This window comes from Oncorhynchus mykiss, chromosome 7, assembly GCF_013265735.2.
Source record: "Oncorhynchus mykiss isolate Arlee chromosome 7, USDA_OmykA_1.1, whole genome shotgun sequence".
NCBI lineage: Eukaryota > Metazoa > Chordata > Actinopteri > Salmoniformes > Salmonidae > Oncorhynchus > Oncorhynchus mykiss.
In genome coordinates this window covers 19,900,611-19,925,107 of record NC_048571.1, presented here as the reverse complement: position 1 = coordinate 19,925,107, position 24,497 = coordinate 19,900,611, and the positions used below count along the sequence as shown (strand labels likewise).

The 24,497-nt window shown below is 42.4% G+C and overlaps 2 protein-coding genes across 3 annotated transcripts in view; both read right to left on the bottom strand.

Moving 5' to 3' along the window:
- The window catches only part of LOC110527448 (gamma-aminobutyric acid receptor subunit gamma-3), a 40,866-nt gene extending 33,203 nt beyond the window's left edge, over positions 1-7,663 (bottom strand). The window contains exons 1-2 of one of the 2 annotated variants that reach the window (XM_021608722.2): positions 6,794-7,663; positions 6,053-6,204 (exon numbers count right to left, since the gene is read on the bottom strand). In XM_021608722.2, the coding sequence (XP_021464397.1) occupies positions 6,053-6,204; positions 6,794-6,846 (205 nt within the window). In that variant the 5' untranslated portion in view covers positions 6,847-7,663. The remainder of the gene's footprint in view (positions 1-6,052; positions 6,205-6,793) is intronic. The other variant, XM_021608723.2, reaches the window with a different exon arrangement.
- A 2,263-nt stretch (positions 7,664-9,926) lies between these two features.
- The window catches only part of LOC110527447 (gamma-aminobutyric acid receptor subunit alpha-5), a 32,614-nt gene continuing 18,043 nt past the window's right edge, over positions 9,927-24,497 (bottom strand). The window contains exons 7-10 of the mRNA XM_021608721.2: positions 21,433-21,576; positions 16,758-16,910; positions 13,119-13,330; positions 9,927-12,856 (exon numbers count right to left, since the gene is read on the bottom strand). Coding sequence (XP_021464396.1) covers positions 12,551-12,856; positions 13,119-13,330; positions 16,758-16,910; positions 21,433-21,576 — 815 coding nt within the window. The 3' untranslated portion in view covers positions 9,927-12,550. The remainder of the gene's footprint in view (positions 12,857-13,118; positions 13,331-16,757; positions 16,911-21,432; positions 21,577-24,497) is intronic.

Sequence of the window (24,497 nt, the reverse complement as noted above, 5' to 3'; positions counted from 1 at the left end):
CTGGGTGAGCAAGGTTCATCTCCCTGAATAAGTGCCATCCAGAGTCAGAAAGGAAAATGAGTGTTGGCCTTGGATTGCCTTCATTGTGAATCTGGATGGTGTGATTTTGAAAATGGTTCAAACTCAACGTGGGGCCAAGCTTTGCATTGTGCTAAACTACAGCTTGTGCTAAACTACAGCAGTGCTACCCCCTCCAGAGTTATTGTCATAGGTGAAAATGTATAACTAATGTTTAAAATGCATCTTTGGGAGGGGATAAGCATTTCCGTTGAACAAATCGGCCACCATGAACAGGGATGTTCAGAGAAGAGCAGCCACATTCATTCTAAATCCATTCGTGTCTGAGGGCAATTTATATTTAACAGTGATGCACCTGCGTTTTGTCAGAAATCAAAGTCCCTCTTCAATCATTTCCAACAGCAGCCTGACTAATGCCGGGGTTGTTAATTCACACTTCAAAAAGATAGACTGGAGTGAGGATCTCCTCTTACCCACCCACACACTCTATGCAAACACACTCACACACACCTTCACATGCCATGCTCAAACACACACAGGCAAGCACACTCTCTCTCTCTCACACACTAAAACACACACACATATACATATATATATATATAAGCCATGTTTTAGTTACTTGTCAGAACTTTTTGGGAAGTAAATATGTATTCCCATTAGAAATCCTAACCCTAACCCTAACCTTAACCCTAAACCTAACCCTTAAACCTAAAATAGCATTATAACTTTTCAGGACACGCAAAATGTCCTGACTTTTCAGAATTGTTCTTGTCTTCCTGTCTTGTCAGGACATTCTGGTCCAGACAAATAGGAAAACAAGTCCACACACACACAAACAGACTGGTGTAGGTACGTGTCTGATGAACGTGACACTTTCCCATGTGCTACAACAGCTGGCAGCGGGTGGCCATGCCACTCAGACAATTAGCAACATCAAGTGTTACTCACACTCTCACACCCTTCAACCTGGAAATAAACCCGTGACTTACATCTTTCAAGCGGACATGCCCTGTCAGCCATCAAACATAGTCCAACACATCCAGCCTAGCCCCATAGAGATCTAAAGGAGCAACCTTGCTAGAGAAGCAGCCAAGGTTCAACTCTGTTCTCTGTGAATGAATCCCTCTGAACTCTCCACTGTGCCCGTGCCTGCACTGGAGGAGTGCCACGTGAGGAATGCTACTTCCTGAGTTTGATGCTGATGTACCGTGGTGTGATTCCCAAACTGGGTGGTGCATCATCTTGGCATGCTGAGGAATAATATTCTGACCCACTTTGCCTAGGATCCCCTGACAACCCAAAAGGAAGCTGACATAATAAGGACACAAAAGCAGCCACTTCAACCCATGTGAGCTGAACCGGGAGATGCATCAATATCCATAATCTGTGAGGTTGGAGCTCTGAACTCGGGGATTACAATGTTCCAAGGTGCAAAGCATTGTAGTATACGGCTTGTATAACAGGCATGTAATATATTCATACATGTTTATGAATATACAATGCATATTATGGCATTGTACAGCATTCAAAAGGAGCATATGTCTACAGTAAATATGTGGTTTACATTGTACACATGAATAAGAGACAATAATACATAATACAACTAAAATAAAGAGTACATTTGGCCCTATTTCTAATACATTACATCTGACCTTCAGACATTACTGTAAAACCCCTACATGCAAAAGGGGCGGACTGGGACAAAAATTTGGCCCTGGTATTTTATCCACACCAGCCCACATCACTTGCCACATCCTCATGATGATGGTGGCAAATTACGATTTGCTTTTTGAAAGTTCTATACCTTGAAAACGTGATTGCTGACATGCAAAACATTATGGGACTGTATCAACAGTGTACCTATACATTTAAAAAAAAAATATATATATATATATATATATATATATATACAATTTTAAGGTGATTATTCCTTTAAGCTTTATACGTTATAAAAGCCAAGCTAATGACTTAGGATATATTGCAAATTAGAGCCTGTCATGTGTGTTCCCCTGAATCAACACATACCCTAAGTATCAATAACTAATTACTAACATTATCCCAAGGTGTAACTGGTGCCACTACCTTTTACAGTTGGTGGCACCAGCCCCGGATTTGGTCGGACCCAAATCATGAGCAATCATCTAATGAAGTCATTCATAGTGATTCATTAAGAAGTGTTATAAATAGACTGCTGAGGTAATCAAGTAATATGTTGTTTCATCCAACACATCATCCAATCAGATGTGATTCAATATATTTTGATGTGCAACCTGATACAGTGATTGTCATGTACTTTGGTATGACATTTAGACTATAGTTTCTATATTCTACTGTCAACATAGGACTCCAGAATTTCTCCGTTTTTTATGTGCACCAATATCATAGGCTGATTACTTTGGGGTTCAACACCCGAGGAAGTATAAACTCAAAGCTTATGAACTAGATAGCTAACTCTAAATATAATGCCCACTGCTAGTAGCCATGTATTCATCCAACAGTACATTGAATGTCACAACAAAAAAAACGTTGCAGTTATAGGCCCTCGCAATGGCCGGTGTGCATTTCACACACACCGCTCCACATGTCAGAGCCATATCAAATACCTTGGTTGTAAAATAGCTGCTATTGAGGTGAATATTGAGAGTTGAGAAATAACAATTACACCTACAGAAAGCTGAGGCTCTCCTCGACAGGGACAATGGGACGAAGCTTCCAAAGCAGTGTTTTTCCCGCAATTTCATTTTGAAATGTTATACATTCAGAACATATTTTTTCTCTCGAGCGCATGGTGGGAGAGGAGAGTGGCTTGGTCATCACAACAGCAGGCCCCAGTGAAACATGGGCAGGGCAGACACTTTCATTACAGGAATCATGAGGATGATCAAATCAAATCAAATTGTATTTGTCACATACACATGGTTAGCAGATGTTAATGCGAGTGTAGCGAAATGCTTGTGCTTCTAGTTCCGACAATGCAGTAACAGCCAACGAGTAATCTAACCTATCAATTCCAAAACTACTACCTTATACACACAAGTGTACAGGGATAAAGAATTTGTACATAAAGATATATGAATGAGTGATGGTACAGAACGGCATAAGCAAGATGCAGTAGATGGTATCGAGTACAGTATATACATATGAGATGAGTAATGTAGGGTATGTAAACAAAGTGGCATAGTTTAAAGTGGCTAGTGATACATGTATTACATAAAGATGCAGTCGATGATATAGAGTACAGTATATACATATACATATGAGATGAGTAATGTAGGGTATGTAAACATTATATTAAGCAGCATTGTTTAAAGTGGCTAGTGATATATTTTTACATCAATTTCCATCAATTTCCATTATTAAAGTGGCTGGAGTTGAGTCAGTGTGTTGGCAGCAGCCACTCAATGTTAGTGGTGGCTGTTTAACAGTCTGATGGCCTTGAGATAGAAGCTGTTTTTCAGTCTCTCGGTCCCTGCTTTGATGCACCTGTACTGACCTCGCCTTCTGGATGATAGCGGGGTGAACAGGCAGTGGCTCGGGTGGTTGTTGTCCTTGATGATCTTTATGGTATTCCTGTGAAACCGGGTGGTGTAGGTGTCCTGGAGGGCAGGTAGTTTGCCCCCGGTGATGCGTTGTGCAGACCTCACTACCCTCTGGTGGGCCTTACGGTTGTGGGCGGAGCAGTTGCCGTACCAGGCGGTGATACAGCCCGACAGGATGCTCTCGATTGTGCATCTGTAGAAGTTTGTGAGTGCTTTTGGTGACAAGCCAAATTTCTTCAGCCTCCTGAGGTTGGGGGGGGGGGGGGGGGGGGGGGGGTGGCTGTTGCCCACTGATCAGCCAAAGGCTCATTACAAATTAGTGTAACAGAGAAATTAAAAAGTGTTAACAGGCCCATGGGCCACCGGCCATGTCACTTTTTTCATATTTTTTAATTATTTTTTTAATGGTGTGTGTCAATTTTGACCAGCACACCCATCTACAAAATGATCCAGCCCATCTGGCATCTGCTAGAATTGCCAGATGACCAATCTGCCCCTGACATCATCATGCAATGTATATTTGTCTATTTATTTATTTTATTCCACCTTTATTTAACCAGGTAGGCTAGTTGAGAACAAGTTCTCATTTACAATTGCGACCTGGCCAAGATAAAGCAAAGCAGTTCGACACATACAACAACACAGAGTTACACATGGAGTAAAACAAACATACAGTCAATAATACAGTATAAACAAGTCTATATACGATGTGAGCAAATGAGATGAGATAAGGGAGGTAAAGGCAAAAAAAAAAAGGCCATGGTGGCAAAGTAAATACAATATAGCAAGTAAAACACTGGAATGGTAGATTTGCAGTGGAAGAATGTGCAAAGAAGAAATAAAAATAATGGGGTGCAAAGGAGCAAAATAAATAAATAAATAAAATTTAAAAAATACAGTAGGGAAAGAGGTAGTTGTTTGGGCTAAATTATAGGTGGGCTATGTACAGGTGCAGTAATCTGTGAGCTGCTCTGACAGTTGGTGCTTAAAGCTAGTGAGGGAGATAAGTGTTTCCAGTTTCAGAGATTTTTGTAGTTTGTTCCAGTCATTGGCAGCAGAGAACTGGAAGGAGAGGCGGCCAAAGAAAGAATTGGTTTTGGGGGTGACCAGAGAGATATACCTGCTGGAGCGCGTGCTACAGGTGGGTGATGCTATGGTGACCAGCGAGCTGAGATAAAGGGGGACCTATACCTAGCAGGGTCTTGTTGATGACATGGAGCCAGTGGGTTTGGCGACGAGTATGAAGCGAGGGCCAGCCAACGAGAGCGTACAGGTCGCAATGGTGGGTAGTATATGGGGCTTTGGTGACAAAACGGATGGCACTGTGATAGACTGAATCCAATTTGTTGAATAGGGTATAGGCTATAATATAGGTTGGAGGCTATTTTGTAAATGACATCGCCGAAGTCGAGGATTGATAGGATGGTCAGTTTTACAAGGGTATGTTTGGCAGCATGAGTGAAGGATGCTTTGTTGCGAAATAGGAAGCCAATTCTAGATTTAACTTTGTATTGGAGATGTTTGATGTGGGTCTGGAAGGAGAGTTTACAGTCTAACCAGACACCTAGGTATTTGTAGTTGTCCAATGGTGGTGGTGGGGTTACGGTGTGGGCAGGCGTAAGGGAACACAATTGCATTTTATCGATGGCAATTTGAACGCACAAAAATACCGTGATGAGATCCTGAGGCCCATTGTGAGGCCTATTTTGTGACCAACCGATGCATATCTGTCTTCCCAGTCATGTGAAATCCATAGATTAGGGCCTAATTAATTGAATGAATTGACTGATTTCCTCATATGAACTGTAACTCAGTAAAATCAATAAATTGTTGCGTTTATATTTTTGTTCAGTATAGTTCTATCCTTTAGTTGTCAGACTTAGGAAGCTAAGAGAAACAGTATGTGTGTACTGTATGAAGACAACCTTGTGGGAATAACTCAGTTTACTCCTGAGATAATTAACATAAATATCATGAATCTGTCTTTGGCTGAATGCTATCCTCAAGTGCAAATGTTAATATTTTATGACCAGCATTCAGTTTCTGACAACTGCCTTTAATCTAGATTCCATTTGTAATCAACAAGGGACATAAGGGAGAGGGTTGTGTCACGGAAACTAACCTAGGCCTACTGTACAATACAGTGACCCACTCATCGTTAATGGGCTACTATGATTTCTGTAATCTGGGTTGGCCATGTACCAGTAAACAAATAGGCTACCAAAATGTGTATCTGTTTATCTGGAATGATTTCCTACTCCTGCTTGGTTGATTAGGTTGTCAGGTGAAGCTCTGAGCGTGTTGATGGAGAAAAAAAAACACACACACAAAACCACCAGTGAGCGAGCACCGCGCCCGAGGAGGCCCTTTCAACACTATGGACAGCGCGCTTCGCCATACCCATTGAAGGTGCGCGTATCACCAAAGCAATTTAGACACTCCATTGAAAGTTTTTATAATATCCGCAGTAAAAAAAATAGACAAATGTAACTCACCTCCAATATCAGGGCGTAGTGTCTTGTCGTAGTCCTTAAGTAAGTTATTTAATATGAGCGTTGCCTCGGCCTGGTGGTTTTTGGGAGCCAGCATCTGATTGACAGTAGTGTCCTCATAGTCCCCATCGTAGTCCCTTGGGTCTGGGTCGGAACTAAACATCATAGAAAAAATAAGTTAGTTTTATTAATCAAAAGCAAAATCCTTAATATCACAGACATTAGATTATAATTAATGCATTAAAAATCGATCAGTCTTAATAGTCTTACAGGCCTAGGTTTTTGAATTCAGTGCATAACAAGTGCAGATGAAACCAAACTTTAAAGTGAAATCGTACAATAAGTAATTTATATATAAATATATAATCCAAAATCAAACACATCTCCTCAACACAAAACCATTTACAGCGGACGTTCCCGGTCTTACACACAGTAATTAAACTAGGCTAACTACAGAATTTAACTACTTAGGTTGCCTATGTATTATGTGATAGAATATACCATTAATATGAAAACACGTTCGACAATGAATAACACAAATGGTAAGTATAAATAGCTATTTGGCCAAACATTGAATCTGAAGTTCAATGAATTATCTGCAAGCGCGACGGTGTTGTTGCGTATCAAAGGCGCGCGACATACACAGCACATAATAGGCTCTAATTGATTTAATTCATTTTACCACAATTCACATTTCGACTATGTAAAAACAACACCTATTATCATAACAGCCAAGAGACTTACCGCACCCGTTGGACTGACAGAAGTAAGAAAGACACCAGCAACTTGGTTGTCATTGTTCATGAAAATGACTTATGATGAAGACGGTGGAGACTTCTGCGTTGTTAGAGCGATGAGTATAGGGAGCCAGGGAGAAGGAGCGGTATATATAAACTGGAACTATGCACCCCGAGTATAGTTTCTTATAGGAAATCCATCAAATCTCCTGATAGTCGACCATGGATTAGGTTGAATTCATCCGCGTTCGGAAGTCGCCGAGATTGTTTGAGTCGCTCGGGTCCTTCTTTGCAACGTCAATGATCAACGTCTTAAACAGCAGCACCCCACCTCCTTCCGTTCCATTCAATTACAGTAACCAGTTTATGCACCGACATGATGACGTTATTGTTCACAAGGTACAGTAGGGCGTCTACCTACAGAACGAGACTCGTAAAAAGCCTTAAACATTAAAGTATGCAAGCAACATCTTAACTTTGACTAGCCTATTCACTTTCACACGTTTTTCATTGCAAATTGTAGCTCCCTGGATTACATATCATTATCAATATTGCTATAAAACGCTTTTACTTTAAGATAAATTATCACTTGATACATTTCAAGCAGAAAGCCATGGAAATGGCACCATATCCTCTCAAAGTTGCTCCCTTTCTGAGAAAAGGCTGGTTGCCTACAATGCTTTCCCAACCAAAGTCGTGCTCTCTCTGTTTTTAGGATACATGAAAATGTACAGTAAACTATCGCAGGCTAAACCCTGACACATAATGCTATTGGCCACTTCGTGTTGGTAGCGTTCGTTTTTAGTATCCTTTACTTTCGATTAAACCTATAAAATAATCAACAAAACGTGAGGAAGTTTGCACTGAGAAGCCAGACCACTTCCATTCGGCTGGTGGCAGTACTGCAATTTAGGGCTACTATATCTGTCTGTCCAACCTGGTCTCAGAGCATTTCACATTATTCTGTACGTAAATCTGCTTACAGTTTTTAGTATGATATGTTTGTTTCATATGGTATGTATTAATTAGTGAATGTCCACCACCCATTTCGTACGATATCCTACAAATTACAATTCTTATTATATGTTACGAATTTACAAAACATACAAAATGTTACGATTTTTCAAATGTACAATAGGTTACGGATTTGTACAACGTTCGATATGTTACGAATTCTTGCTAGGTAGCTAGGTGGATAACGTTAGCTAGCTGAGAGCATTTGTGAACAGCAGTTTTCAGTTCTTTCCACAGATTCTCGATTGGATTCAGGTCTGGACTTTGACTTGGCCATTCTAACACCTGGATATGTTTATTTTTTTAACCATTCCATTGTAGATTTTGCTTTATGTTTTGGATCATTGTCTTGTTGGAAGACAAATCTCCATCCCAGTCTCAGGTTTTTTGCAGACTCCATCAGGTTTTCTTCCAGAATGGTCCTGTATTTGGCTCCATCCATCTTCCCATCAATTTGAACCATCTTCCCTGTCCCTGCTGAAGAAAAGCAGGCCCAAACCATGATGCTGCCACCACCATGTTTGACAGTGGGGATGGTGTGTTCAGCTGTGTTGCTTTTACGCCAAACATAACGTTTTGCATTGTTGCCAAAAAGTTCAATTTTGGTTTCATCTGACCAGAGCACCTTCTTCCACATGTTTGGTGTGTCTCCCAGGTGGCTTGTGGCAAACTTTAAACAACACTTTTTATGGATATCTTTAAGAAATGGCTTTCTTCTTGCCACTCTTCCATAAAGGCCAGATTTGTGCAATATACGACTGATTGTTGTCCTATGGACAGAGTCTCCCACCTCAGCTGTAGATCTCTGCAGTTCATCCAGAGTGATCATGGGCCTCTTGGCTGCATCTCTGATCAGTCTTCTCCTTGTATGAGCTGTAAGTTTAGAGGGACGGCCAGGTCTTGGTAGATTTGCAGTGGTCTGATACTCCTTCCATTTCAATATTATCGCTTGCACAGTGCTCCTTGGGATGTTTAAAGCTTGGGAAATCTTTTTGTATCCAAATCCGGCTTTAAACTTCTTCACAACAGTATCTCGGACCTGCCTGGTGTGTTCCTTGTTCTTCATGATGCTCTCTGGGCTTTCAACAGACCTCTGAGACTATCACAGTGCAGGTGTATTTATACGGAGACTTGATTACACACAGGTGGATTGTATTTATCATCATTAGTCATTTAGGCCAACATTGGATCATTCAGAGATCCTCACTGAACTTCTGGAGAGAGTTTGCTGCACTGAAAGTAAAGGGGCTGAATAATTTTGCACGCCCAATTTTTCAGTTTTTGATTTGTTAAAAAAGTTTGAAACATCCAATAAATGTCGTTCCACTTCATGATTGTGTCCCACTTGTTGTTGATTCTTCACAAAAAAAATACAGTTTTATCTCTTCATGTTTGAAGCCTGAAATGTGGCAAAAGGTCGCAAAGTTCAAGGGGGCCGAATACTTTCGCAAGGCACTGTACACCTACTCACCCCCCCACCAACCACCTTACCTTTGGTTTTGCTTTAAGTAACCATCTGTCTTATACCAAACATATCATACTAATTTGAGTGTCCCAGGTTTTCATTGACTATGTTACATCTTGTTTATGAGACCAGGCTGGTCTGTATGCCAGTGGAATAATACTGTACAGCGGATTTACCTTTTGATGTCTCAGACCTAAGATATAATCTGCCCTAGTAGGAAATAGCAGTTTCCCATGTATGGAGCAGGAACGCAGCCACAGGAGAGGGAGAGAGAGGCTTATTTTTCCCTGGATGCATATTATAATCCCACACCAATTAGAAAGCAAGCACCCATCTCTCCCATTTTGTCAAGCTAATGCATTTTGAAAGATGTTCATGACATATAAATACATCTGAATCAGGAAGTATTCTTCCAAATTCTCCAACCAGTAGACCAATACCCCTGCTTTCTCACAGGTTTGATTCAAATAGATGGAGTATGTGGCTTTACTGTGTAATACAAGTAGCCTGATATAGGCTACTGTATAGCCTATCTACATGCAACATGCATACACAGAGGATATAGGCTACTGTGACTGAAAACCATCCATTCTGTTTGATAATTTCTCCCTCCTGAAAACAGAATATAATAATGTGGTAAAAAGTGATTTCAGTATACTAATTTAATCAAATAATGTACATACATTTATTGACACTTTTTAGTCACATAATCCATTGATGCATCAGACACACACATGGGTGGTAGTGTATGCACTATGCTAAGCTACACCCTCATATCGATGAGCTATCATGTGTCTTTTTCTCAGCGTAGCATTGAAATTGTACATTTCTCCCTGCCTGCTAACACGCACCGCAGCTGTCCACTCCATAGGAGCACCACCATTTGTCATCAGTTAGGGCTTAAATTGGTGGGAAGCACACAGGGCTCCTGAATGGAAAAGCAACTTAAGCGGAACTAAATCCTTGACAAACAGATGTATGGCAGATGTGGCTGCCACAGTGACTGGTGGGATGGAATCAGTCCTCTCTCTCCCTACACAACAGGACCTCCTGGGCCAGTATTTCTGTAATCCATCGAGTCATCAGTGCAGTCCCCTCCTCTCCCATCCTTTGCTAGTTGCTATTAGTGACAAGGGATAGCTCATACATGACACCTCCATGGGGTCATGTTCCATTTGTCCCCTTTAAGATGTACTCTAAGTCTGATTGGTGGATTTTCTTTCAGAGGGATGCTTCATTGTCAAGTGCTTAACAAAATAAAAACATTTGACTGCAACCTCAAATTATGTACACATTTACACCAGTACAAGGAGAATAGTACACATAACTAATTAATATACTGTATCTGAAATTACAATAAATAGGTTTGATTTGTTTTGGAATAACAGCATGTAATGGTGTGGCTAGTGGCAATTTACTTTGTGAAAGTCCTTTATCTTGAAAACATGTTTGCTGACATGCAAAACAATTTTGGGACTGTGTCAATAGTGGACTAATGAAAAAAATACATACACGTTTTTTTTTGTGTGGATTATTCCTTTAACACAAGATGTCACATAGAGACATACAAATAAAGAAGTATTTTAGTCACTCTCTATATACACGAAGAATGTCTTTGTTGCCTAGGAGATTTGAATATAAAATAATAATAATAATACATGTAGTTATTGCATTATCTACAACATGATACTTTAATGAGAACTGTAACGTCAGTGACATTTAAATTATCCATCCGTCACCAATATCATATCCATAATTATCCATCTATTCTCTCTCTGTACATGCTGTGTCGACGAGTTTACATGATTCTAAGCAACAGCTTGTTACATATAGGCTGTATCTCCATCTTTTACTGAAGTAGGGATTATTTTTTCTTCCCAGTATGGAGACCTTGAAGCACAAACTTATTCTTTCTTGTTTCATACATTATTCTTCTTTCTCTCTTTAAAAAAAAAAGATACAGTCTCTCAGTCTCTTGAGTCTGTAACAAGAAAGTAGGTGTTACCACAGAGGCACCGTGCCCCAGAGCCATACCCACATGCTCTCCTTCCCGTACCCTGAACAAAGCGCTCTGGGCCTGGGGTGAGGGTGGGTGGTCGTCCCCATGTGGTTGGTTCTCTCTCCAGGGGCCATATCAGATAGTGTTTAACAGGTACAAGCTCATTATCCCAGGCTAATTAGATCCTAGCGGACTTCAGGGACTGGGGCCAATCTGGTCATGACACAATGAGGATAGGACAGCAGTGTAGGAGGGCTGTGTTCAGTAGGGCAAATGGTAGCAAAATGTTTTGAAACGGAAAATAAGTGTTTCTTACTGGACAAATCCAGGAAGTCCCTTCCTGTTTCAGTCCGTTTTGATGCCTAAGGAAAACGTATCCTGTTACAGTACATGAGTTCAACCTTTCACACCAAAGGGCAGCTCAATACTTCAAAGTAGGCACCCTCTCCCTCTAGCTTAGGGAAAACACTTTCATTGCAATTGAAAAAGTCAGACCTAATCAACCAACCATTTTATAACTTGGTAATGATTAGAATGTTCCGACTGTGCACTTTCACCTAGGTTGATTAGACTGTATCATCAATTACATCACAGCGTTGTATCTTGCTAGCTTATTTGGGCTCTGTCTCCACAGTTAGACCCACGTTTGTCAAAAATTATTAATCTGTACATTATATAGATAGAGGTAAGAAATAGTAACATTTTAAATTGTACAAACAGTACATGTGAGATGGGCAAAAATGACAAAAGTATAACAACGTATGTATCCAATAGAGATAAGAGAGATTTGTCCGCAGCATTATACAAACTTCACAAATTGACTGGAAATGACACTGAAAATCATTATTCACCACTTTCCGTAACATCCTAGCTTCCGCTATCTTACTTCATACTACGAACACAGCATGTGTTTCTCAGTCTCCTATTCTTCAAGATGACAGGGTTATAAACAACAACATAAATGCCATGACCGTTTTCAATTCATTTGAGGCCAGGACAAATGTCCACACTGCAGCATTTCAAAAGGTCCTTGTCGAGTTTCACTTTCAAAATGCCATTGATTTTCACTTTCAAAATGTCATTGTTGAATTAAAGCAATGTACAGTAGGTATAAAGAGGGAATATCAAGGCAAACATGGGTAGAGTATCTCTCTAAAAAGCTTCATGCAAATGACAGTATGAGAAAGACAGAACCCATCTCCCATCCTTTGTGACACAGTATCATTTTCTTCAGCAGCTTGTAGGCCAATACGGTTGAAGGTAGGGTCGTGTGTTTGACAAAGACACTATGTTGGAGCCAATATGTTGACTCCTTTGATGACCGGTTCTCTGTTGAGGTAGGTAGCCCAGTACACTAGGTTAAAGGTTCCAAATAGGACAGGGAAAACTATCCGGGACATTTTGTCGATTTTGCTCACGCTGTTGTAGGTTTTCTTGGGGTCCAGGACTTCTGTTTCAGACGATCTTAGTTGTATGGAGGTGCTGTTGGAGATGGTGGAGATAGAGATATCCTTAGTGATGTTGGGGGTGTAGTTCACTCCTGCTGTACAGACGTTGTTGGGCTTCTTAGAAAGCACCATAGGGTCCCTTTTCTGTTGAGATAAAACATTTAAAATGTATCATTTAATATTTAATATGGTACTATTTGTGTTGCATGGATACAAATAGTCTGTGTTGCATGTCGACCCACACAAACCGGGGCTAAACGGTTTTTATTTTAACTTAACGATTTCTGTCAGTAATTATTATGCATGTACAGCATCAACGTTTCCATCACGTCATCCCAAAAATACGACCATAGCTCTCTATCACTTTCAATGGTGGGATACGTGCTGGGACCCTCCATGGACTCACCTTTGGGTGCTGAGCCTCCATGGCCTTCTTGCCATCCCACGCCCAGCTCCTCTTGGTGAAATAGTTGACGGTGGCAAACTCGATAAGCGCGGAGAAGACGAACGCATAGCACACAGCGATGAACCAATCCATGGCTGTGGCGTAGGCCACCTTAGGCAGCGAGTTGCGAGCGCTGATACTGAGAGTAGTCATAGTCAGCACTGTAGTGACACCTGATAGAAAAGCAGAGACGTCATGTTCATTAGGGCACACAGTGGAAAAGGTTTTCAAATGTTTTGCAATGAAAAAAATCAAATAAGAGTTACTAATTGGACAAGGCCATGTAGTCCCTCCTTGTTTCAGTCCGTTTTCTTCCATTCTCTGCCTAATGAACCCTACCCATGTATGATGAGTGAGCAACAGGTTGTAATATATTATTTAGTGTTTGGGAATCGAGTGGTTGACATAATCTGTAGTGACGTGTGGAAGCTGTAGACATTTTGGGATCATCAACTAGATTCAGCCGCGGGCACATTTGTTCTTGAGCGGGTGGTCAGGGGGCCGGAACATAATTACAAATCATTTGTAGACTGCAAATAGACCGCAAGAAGACCAAACAAGTATAATATTTCACAAAAACATAATAATTTCAAACATTGCTACATTTGTATTCAATAACATACAGTATACAGTATATACAACAGTTTGTGGACACACATTCAAATTAGTGGATTCTGCTATTTCAGCCAAACCCAATTGCAGACAGGAGTATTACATCGAGCACACCGCCATGCAATATCCATAGACAAACATTGCCAATAGAATGGCCTTACTGAAAAGGTCAGTGACTTTCAATGTGGAACCGTCATACAACAGCTCAGCCGCGAAGTGGTAGGCCGCACAAGCTCACAGAACGGGACCGCCGAGTTCCGAAGTGCGTAGCGTGTAAAAATCATCTGTCTTAGTTTGCAACACTCAATACCGAGTTCCAAACTGCCTCTGGAAACAACGTCAGCACAAGAACTGTTCATCGGAGCTTCATGAAATGGGTTTCCATGGCCGAGCACACAAGCCTCAGATCACCATGCGCAATGCCAAGCGTCAGCTGGAGTGGTGTAAAGCTTGCCGCCATTGGACTGGAGACGCGAATGCATAGTGCCAACTGTAAAGTTTGGTGGAGGAGGAATAATGGTTTGGGGCTGTTTTTCATGGTTCGGGCTAGGTCCCTTAGTTCAAGTGAAGGGAAATCTTAACGTTACAGCATACAATTACATTCTACACGATTCTGTGCTTCCAACTTTGTGGCAACAGTCCTGTTTCAGTCCCGTTCCAGCATGACAATGCCCCCGTGCATAAAGAGAGGTCCATACAGAAATGGTTTGTCAAAATTGGTGTGGAAGAACTTGAGTGGCCTGCACAATGCCCTGACCTCATCCCCATTGAACACCTTTGGGATGAACTGGAACGCCGACTGTGAGTCAGGCCTAATCGCCCAACATTAGTGGCCGACCTCACTAATGCTCTTGTGGCTGAATGGAAGCAAGTCCCCGCAGCAATGTTCCCAGAAGAGTGGAGGCTGTTATAGCAGCATAGGAGGGACCAACTCCATATTAATGCCCATGATTTTGGAATGGGATATTCGATGAGGTGTCCACATACTTTTTTTGGTCACTAATAATAGCTCTCTCTATTATGGGTGGGAATGATTTGCTGGTGTTTTTACAGTCTTATTTCCAACAATAAAAAATTAAAGTATAAAAAAAAACAATGCATTTATTTTTGCTCAGAAAACAAATCAAATCACCCGCCAGTTGGTGAACCCTGAAAACATTCAGGTTTTTTTAGGGACAAGAGAAAGGTGTTCATCACCTGTGAAGTCTATAATTGCCTGAAAATCTATTTCAAATTGGCCTCATCATGGATGATACAGATAATTGTAGTTTAACCAGGTCGTTATTGTGAAAGGTAATGTGTTCTCAATGACTTATTGGGCTAACTAAAGGTTTAAATAAAAAATCTAACACGATTCATGAAAATTGTGATGAGTGTACAGTGGGGCAAAAAAGTATTTAGTCAGCCACCAATTGTGCAAGTTCTTCCACTTAAAAAGATGAGAGAGGCCTGTCATTTTCATCATAGGTACACTTCAACTATGACAGACAAAATGAGAAATCACATTGTAGGATTTTTAATTAATTTATTTGCAAATTATGGTGGAAAATAAGTATTTGGTCACCTACAAACAAGCTAGATTTCTGTCTCTCACAGACCTGTAACTTCTTCTTTAAGAGGCTCCTCTGTCCTCCACTCGTTACCTGTATTAATGGCACCTGTTTGAACTTGTTATCAGTATAAAAGACACCTGTCCACAACCTCAAACAGTCACACTCCAAACTCCACTATGGCCAAGACCAAAGAGCTGTCAAAGGACACCAGAAACAAAATTGTAGACCTGCATCAGGCTGAGAAGACTGAATCTGCAATAGGTAAGCAGCTTGGTTTGAAGAAATCAACTGTGGGAGCAATTATTAGGAAATGGAAGACATACAAGACCACTGATAATCTCCCTCGATCTGGGGCTCCACGCAAGATCTCAACCCGTGGGGTCAAAATGATCACAAGAACGGTGAGCAAAAATCCCAGAACCACACGGGGGGACCTAGTGAATGACCTGCAGAGAGCTGGGACCAAAGTAACAAACCCTACCATCAGTAACACACTACGCCGCCAGGGACTCAAATCCTGCAGTGCCAGACGTGTCCCCCTGCTTAAGCCAGTACATGTCCAGGCCCGTCTGACATTTGCTAGAGAGCATTTGGATGATCCAGAAGAAGATTGGGAGAATGTCATATGGTCAGGTGAAACCAAAATATAACTTTTTGGTAAAAACTCAACTCGTCGTGTTTGGAGGACAAAGAATGCTGAGTTGCATCCAAAGAACACCATACCTACTGTGAAGCATGGGGGTGGAAACATCATGCTTTGGGGCTGGTTTTCTGCAAAGGGACCAGGACGACTGATCCGTGTAAAGGAAAGAATGAATGGGGCCATGTATCGTGAGATTTTGAGTGAAAAACTCCTTCCATCAACAAGGGCATTGAAGATTAAACGTGGCTGGGTCTTTCAGCATGACAATGATCCCAAACACACCGCCCAGGCAACGAAGGAGTGGCTTCATAAGAAGCATTTCAAGGTCCTGGAGTGGCCTAGCCAGTCTCCAGATCTCAACCCCATAGAAAATCTTTGGAGGAGTTGAAAGTCCGTGTTGCCCAGCAACAGCCCCAAAACATCACTGCTCTAGAGGAGATCTGCATGGAGGAATGGGCCAAAATACCAGCAACAGTGTGTGAAAACCTTGTGAAGACTTACAGAAAACGTTTGACCTCTGTCATTGCCAACAAAGGGTATATAACAAAGTATTGAGATAAACTTTTGTTATTGACCAAATACTTATTTTCCACCATCATTTGCAAATAAATTCATTAAAATTCCTACAATGAGATTTTCTGGATTTTCTTTTCTCATTTTGTCTGTCATAGTCGTACTTTTTTGCCCCACTGTATGTGTTGGGTGATGGGGCAACACATAGTGTCCATTTTGAGTTGAAAGTACACTTTTCGCTGGAGTTGATCCAAGTGGTTGTGTTGAGGTCATACTAACCAAAAACGGTCCTGGCTGGTACAGATTCACGGTTGAGCCAGAAGGACACCTGGGACAGGATCACGGTCATGAAGCATGGCATGTAGGTCTGAATGACAAAGTAACCAATCTTCCTCTTCAGGTAGAAGTGACACATCATGACTGTGTACTGTCCTGTTGGTTTAGAGGACGGTGGGACAAAGAAATGAATTATTGCGGTGGTAACAACGATGGAGATATACAGTAGAAGAACATAGTGAATCGCTAAGTCATTCTGCATTTTTATATAATTGTATTATACATTTGATAATTGTATCGAACTTTATAATATGCTCTTTTGTTTAAGCGTTATATAAATAAAAAAAACACATGACAAGGATGCAACAATCGGCAACAAATATAATTATCTAAGAAAAGAACTATGCAGATGAATAAAATATGATAGAAAATGGTGTCGCTACAATATGTATGTTTTACACTCAATAATGTGACAGTTGCTGTGTGAGGTAAATGTTTAGAGGTAAAAAAAGGGGAGAGGAAAAAAACCAAACATATCCTGTTAACCAACTGAAGATTGCATTTGAAGCTTTAAAAAAAATCCTTTCCAGCTTCCCACAGCCGGTGCCTGATAAACTATAGAAAATCCACTGATGACTGCTGCGTTCTCCAGGCAAAATCCGATTTCTGTTTCTCACTAATCCCCTGTCACAATCTGCATCCTGCCATCAGGGAAAACGCTAGCTCAGTCCTGCCCACTCACTCAGCTCGGCTCTGCTCTGCTCTGCTGTGCTCTGGCCTTGCGCACTCGACAAGGACGCGACGCTACCAAATCTCCAGCGACTGACGGACAGATATCTGCACACCTTAGCTCCTAGTTAATCACAATTCTCCCAGGGGTGTGATGGAGGGGGGTTGACCTGGTGCCCCATGGGAAGTTTGTGTTTCTGTGAGCCAAAAGGACGCAGGGCCAACGCAGGCACCATCATGTCTCCAGCCCCAGAAGCCCCAGCTAGCCGGCGTCTTCTCGGCCCACCGGGGAGACACCCATGACTCCCAGCCTCTCTCCGCCTCGAGCGAGCGACCGACCGGGGACCGATCTTCCATCCGGACTGTTTGCTATTGATGCATGGAGCCCGATGAGACTCATAGAGGAATGAACATGTACCTTTGGTGGATTTTACTGCAAGGATTCTGGAGCGTTTATGGGGAACTTCCATTCATTGCAGACAATAATGCAGCCATGTTGGTCAACTGGTGAGTACTAAGGCAACGGTGGTCCCAGAATGTTCTTGAAATACTTTACTTCCATGTAAATATGCAAATATAAATAAGAAAACAACTGGAATAGGCTGGGTTTTGGGATTATGTCCAAAGGAGACATTGCATAAAGGCACACTGTTCTAAACCCAACTAAGGGACTCCATTTTGCAGGATAAACTATATTTCCCTCTTTCACCAAACAGTGTACTATATCATTTTAGGGGAGTACGGTACTTATTTTGTAAATGTACTGTGAGGGGGTATAGGATGTCATGTCTCTAAACGAAGCCGTTTGATAATCTCGTCTTGATTTAGCCATAGAGGGATTGTACCTAAAATTAGGCACATGCTAATTCAAGAACCACAACAGAACTGACCCACTGGATTCCCATCGGGGACAGTGAACTCTAAAGACTTGGCCCTGGGCCAGACAGACGGCCTACAGCCACCGCCTGACCTCCGCAGCTCCCATTTGTCACTTGCTGGCAAGCAGAGAGGAGCAGGTGGAGGAAAGGAGATGCGCAGAAACACACTTTTAGCTCACGGGCCTACTGAAGTTTGGGGTCAGTCCACAAATGGACTATAGTTGACACTTTACAGTGGCCCCGCAGGGAAGCTTATAGGATCCCGTTGCCTACTTAACAGGCAGGAAGGGTTTTTAGTTCTTATCCATGATCAAGGGAGATTGCCATGGAGGGACTGTCCTGCCTCTCCTCTCCTTTCATGGCCAAAGAGTTAAACGGCTGTGATGATGACTCTGACTGGGCTGGATGGTTTCTGCTATTCTACGCACAATACTAGGGAAATCCACACTTTTTAATAGCCATTCTGCAGACAGCAGCTGATGTTTATTACAGTTCCACTTTACATAAGGGAATTAAGCCTTTCAGTCCCACGTGTCCCTGCCCGGGAGCCTGGGATGTCCAATCCCTTGGGGGGCTGTGATGTCGTCCTCTTATACAAAAGCCTGATGGGGCAGTCAACATGGGATTAACCCTTGACTCAGGACAGGAATAAGTGAGTCCACGTGTAGCCTAAGTGACAGCTGGCTACTTCCCTTCCTGCTCTTGCTCCTTCTCCAAACTATTTCCTTCCCCCCCTCTAGCCTATAGTGAAGTACAGTGGAGTTCGGAGAAGTCAAATTAAAAAAATATAAATTCCCTAACTTAATCGCCAAGAGTCTACTGACACACTTGTGCGTCAATCTAAGTAACATAATAACAGAATCCCCATGAAAATCGGTCAGTTTAAGATGGAGATATTTGCATGGGCTATGTCTTAATCCACCTCATCCGCCTATGTCAGCGTTCCGCACCTGCGGTGGAAGGTGGCCGAGCTACATCGGTGTTTGTCAGACCATGAGACATCCCGGGCTTTGGTCTTCTCACGAAAACGTCTGTAGCGTCCGAATGGTTTGGCCTACCAACTAAGATGACCACTCTATGGAAAGGCTTTCGTTTTGCTCTACGACCCCCAGAAGTGTCACAGGACTCATCTGAAGGTAACCCATACAAATGAACGGAAGAATGGAGGTAGTTTTGTGGCAACAAAAATGATGGGTTAAATGTGTCCAAAAAAAACCACATATTTCCTGAGCTTTCTTATGCCTCCTAGATATAGGACAGACATTTCAAAACCTTATTTTTAATCAATTTTGAATGTGTTACTCAATGCGTTTCTATGGGCTATAGTAGTAAAGGCCAAAATACAATATTTGATCAAACATTTTTTTCATATATTCTTTGATACCTAAAGGGGTCCTACAAATCTAAATCAAAATGTCTCAATCTACATTCCATTCCAACATCCATATGTGCATAGCAATTAGAATGCATACCGTAATACATTGCTTAATTCTAGGGTATGCAAGTGTGGATATCGGAAGATACCTGGGACAGGTTGAGTGTATATACAGTTGAAGTCGGAAGTTTACATACACCTTAGCCAAACACTTTAAACTTTTTCACAATTTCTGACATTTAATCCTAGTAACAATTCCCTGTCTTTGGTTAGTTAGGGTCACCACTTTATTTTAAGTGTAATATCAGAATAATAGTAGAAATAAATCATTATTATATTTCTTTCATCACATTCCTAGTGGGTCAGAAGTTTACACACACTCAATTAGTATTTGGTAGCATTGCCTTTAAATGGCTTAAAAGCTTCCCACAGTAAGTTTGGTGAATTTTGGCCCATTCCTCCTGACAGAACTGGTGTAAACTGAGTCAGGTTTGTAGGCCTTCTTGCTCGAACATGCTTTTACAGTTCTGCCCACAAATGTTCTATAGGATTGAGGTCAGGGCTTTGTGATGGCCACTCCAATACCTTGACTTTGTTGTCCTTAAGCCATTTTGCCACAACTTTGGAAGTATGCTTAGAGTCATTGTCCACTTGGAAGACCCATTTGTGACCAAGCTTTAACTTCCTGACTGATGTCTTGAGATGTTCAATATATCCACATAATTTTCAGTTAGTCATGCTAGCTAATAAGTTAGCATGTTAGCCAGTGTACTCGGCAAGTAGCCAATACTATGACCTTCCTCATGATGCCATCTATTTTGTGAAGTGCACCAGTCCCTCCTGCAGCAAAGCACCACCACAACATGATGCTGTCACCTCCGTGCTTCACGGCCGGGATGGTGTTCTTCGGCTTGCAAGCCTCCCACTTTTTCCTCCAAACATAACGATGGTCATTATGGCCAAACAGTTGTATTTCTGTTTCATCAGACCAGAGGACATTTCTCCAAAAAGTACGATCTTTGTCCCCATGTGCAGTTGCAAACCGTAGTCTGGCTTTTTTATGGCGGTTTTGGAGCAGTGGCTTCTTCCTTGCTGAGCGGCCTTTCAGGTTATGTCGATATAGGACTCGTTTTACTGTGGATATAGATACTTTTGTACCTGTTACCTCCAGCATCTTCACAAGGTTGATTTGCACTTTTCGCACCAAAGTACGTTCAGGCATTTGGAAATTGCTCTCAAGGATGAACCAGACTTGTGGAGGTCTACAATTTTTTTTCTGAGGTCTTGGCTGATTTCTTTAGATTTTCCCATGACGTCAAGCAAAGAGGCACTGAGTATGAAGGTAGGCCTTGAAATACATCCACAGGTACACCTCCAATTGACTCAAATGATGTCAATTAGCCTATCAGAAGCTTCTAAAGCCATGACATTATTTTCTGGAATTTTCCAAGCTGTAAAAAGGCACAGTCAACTTAGTGTCTGTAAACGTCTGTCCCACTGGAATTGTGATTCAGTGAAATAACCTGTCTGTAAACAATTGTTGGAAAAATTACTTGTGCCATGCACAATGTAGATGTCCTAACCGACTTGCCAAAACTATAGTTTGTTAACAAGAAATTTGTGGAGTGGTTGAAAAACGAGTTTTAATGACTCCAACCTAAGTGTATGTAAACCTCCAACTTTAACTGTACCTCACCTCGACTGGTGTAGATGTCCTCAGAGCCTGCGGTCTGGCCAATCAGGTGGTACTGGTTGAGACGGGATCCATCTTCTGCCACCACTACAGACTTGGCAGCACCGGTTTGCCAGAGGTACACCACCTCAGAGACTGGATAGGCATCTGAAAGAGAGAAACAGGACACTGTGAGGATGCTAATGAGATATTATACAGGCCAGGGCACATATCAGGAACTAGCATGTCTCAGATCGAAATTATAGTTGAAACTCAGATCTTGAGTCAAGCGACACTAGGATGAAGCTATTTCTAGGGCTAAACGTTCTTCTGGCAACACAATCGGAGGCCTATATCGTGTAAGCATGACATGCATGCTGGGGAAGGAACATAACAGTTTGTTACTTATGTCCAGGTCACAAGGTTCCTCATGTTCTACTCTAAGTGAAACTAAGTAGTGGTTTGGTGTTCAAGTTGATTTATTTAGCAAATGCAAAGTCCCGGTGCCAAAAAGTTGCTTCTGATCCTGCTGTGTTGAGTACAGCTAGGCACCCATTGCGTTTGTGGATTTGTCACTTATGTGGTGAATGGTTCTCTCTAAGAACAGATCTTAAGAGACAAACTATTTTCCTTTACCATAGTAAGGAAATCGACCGGAAGCTGTACAGTATGGACTAGAATAAGGGACTCTGCCAACTTTGGCCCTCTGGGGGCTTCAGGCTTGGATTGAACTGTGGTTGAGCGCATGTTTGCAAGTTTGCAACGCAACACAGCTTGTTAATCACATAGCCACAGTGGCTGATTGGAGCTGACAGTGTCGGCTAACGCTGACCCCCAAGGTCTGGTCCAAATTACGCCTCTGCCACAGCAGAGAGGGTCATCAGGCATCGTGACATACAGAAGGACACAGATGCATACGTAGACAGACAGACAAATGGTTAGACGGACAGACAGGCAGGCAGGCAGACACACACACACACACACCAACTTCAGATTGTAGCCTACTAGTTTTTTTGCTCAAGTCAGTGATCTGTAATCAAATTATTTCCCAATGAATCTAAAAGGGAAATTATTTATCTTGTCAGCTCTCTGTGTGGATTACAGGAGGGTCCAGTGTGGAGGTCACTCTAAAGCTGGGGCAAAGCCCTGAAGACTCATGACATCCACAAGGAGTTGCATTGCCTCCTCTCCTGAAAAACTGACCCAAGATAGAACACAAAGGCCTGCCAACCATTAGGATCTCTTAATAGGCTGTATCAATAGAACAGTCTGGATCGAGGAGTAATACAAAGTTCAGGTCAGGTTAACTACAGTTTACAGTAGCCAGGTAGGGCATGTCAAATATGAAGATTTTGGAGATCTGTTACAACCAGAAACACACTTTTTACACTACTCATAACAGACAGTTATCATTTGAAGTACAAATATATCTATTTTTGCTTTTTTAAATTAATTAACAAAAGTATTGTTACTCTCAATTCATGAGATATATACTATGTACATTCTACACTGAACAAAAATATAAATGCAACATGTAAAGTGTAGGTCCCAAGTTTCATGTGCTGAAATGAAAGATCCCAGAATTATTCTAAACACATAAAAATAGCAATTTTTTTTCTCACAAATTTGTTTACATCCGTTAGTGAGCATTTCTTATTTGCCAAAATAATCCATCCACCTGACAGGTGTGGCATTTCAAGAAGCTGATTAAACAGCATGGTCATTACACAGGTGCACCTTGCGCTGAGGAAAAGGTTGAGGACAGGTAGAAGTTTGTAAACCAGGTCAGAGTCAGATGGGTACAGGACGGCAGGCAGGCTCGAGGTCAGGGTAGGCAGAATGGTATGGCAGACAGGGTCAGGGCAGGCAGAAAAGGTTGGAACCGGGAGGACTAGAAAAACAACAGGAGTACAGAAAAATACGCTGGTAGGCTTGACGAGACAAGACGAACTGGCAACAGACAAACAGAAACCACCGGTATAAATACACAGGGGATAATGGGAACAAGACGAGCACCAAACAAGTGAAACAGATCAGGGTGTGACAGTACCCCCCCTCTAGGGGCACCACCTGGCGTCCTACTCGGGCGCATACCTGGTTGACCGGGATGCCGGCGGTGAAAGTCAGCGATGAGGGCCGGGTCCAGGATGTCCTTAGCGGGGACCCAGCACCTCTCCTCCAGGCCATAACCCTCCCAGTCAACCAGGTACTGGAAACCCCTGCCCTGAGGTTGAACACTCACGATGCGTCTCACCGTGTATGCCGGATGGCCATCAATGAGACGGGGAGGGGGGTGGGCCTGGAAACAGGAAACAAAGGGCTGTGAGACAAAGGTTTAATCTTAGACACATGAACCATGGGATGTATACGGAGGGAAGCAACAGAAGACAAACAGCAGTGGGACTAAGGATTTTAGAGATCGGACAGGGGCCGATAAAGCGGGGGGGGAGTTAAACGGGATTCCACCCTGTGGGGCAGATCCCGAGTGGAGAACCATACCCTCTGCCCGAGACGATAACGGGAGGAGTTCTTAAGAAGAGCGGACCGGGATCTCTTCCAGGTACACCGACAGCGACAGACTAACATCTGGGCTGAGGGTATGCTGACCTCTTCCTCTTGCTCTGGGAAGAGCGGAGGCTGGTAACCCAGGGAACACTCGCAAGGTGAGAGCCCAGTGGCCGAGCAGGGAAGGGCGTTCCGGGCGTACTCCACTCACACGAGTTACTGGCTCCAGGTGGTGGGATTGGCCGAGACGAGGCACGGAGTGTCACCTCCGGGTCCTGATTGGCACGCTCCAACTGGCCGTTGGACTGAGAATGAATCCCGGAGGACAGGCTAGCCGACAACCCAATGAGGGTACAGGTAACTTGCAGGTAACTTGAAGGTAACTTGGGGAGGGGAATGAAATGGGTGCCTTTAGAAAACCTATTCACCACTGTAAGGATGGTGGTGTTGCTATCAGACAGAGGGAGACCAGTGACCGGGATATATGCAACCAGGGGTGATGAGGCACCAGGGAGTGATTGAAAGAGGCCAGCCGGAGCTTGCCGCTGAGTCTTGTTCTGAGCGTACACAGTGTGGAGACATCA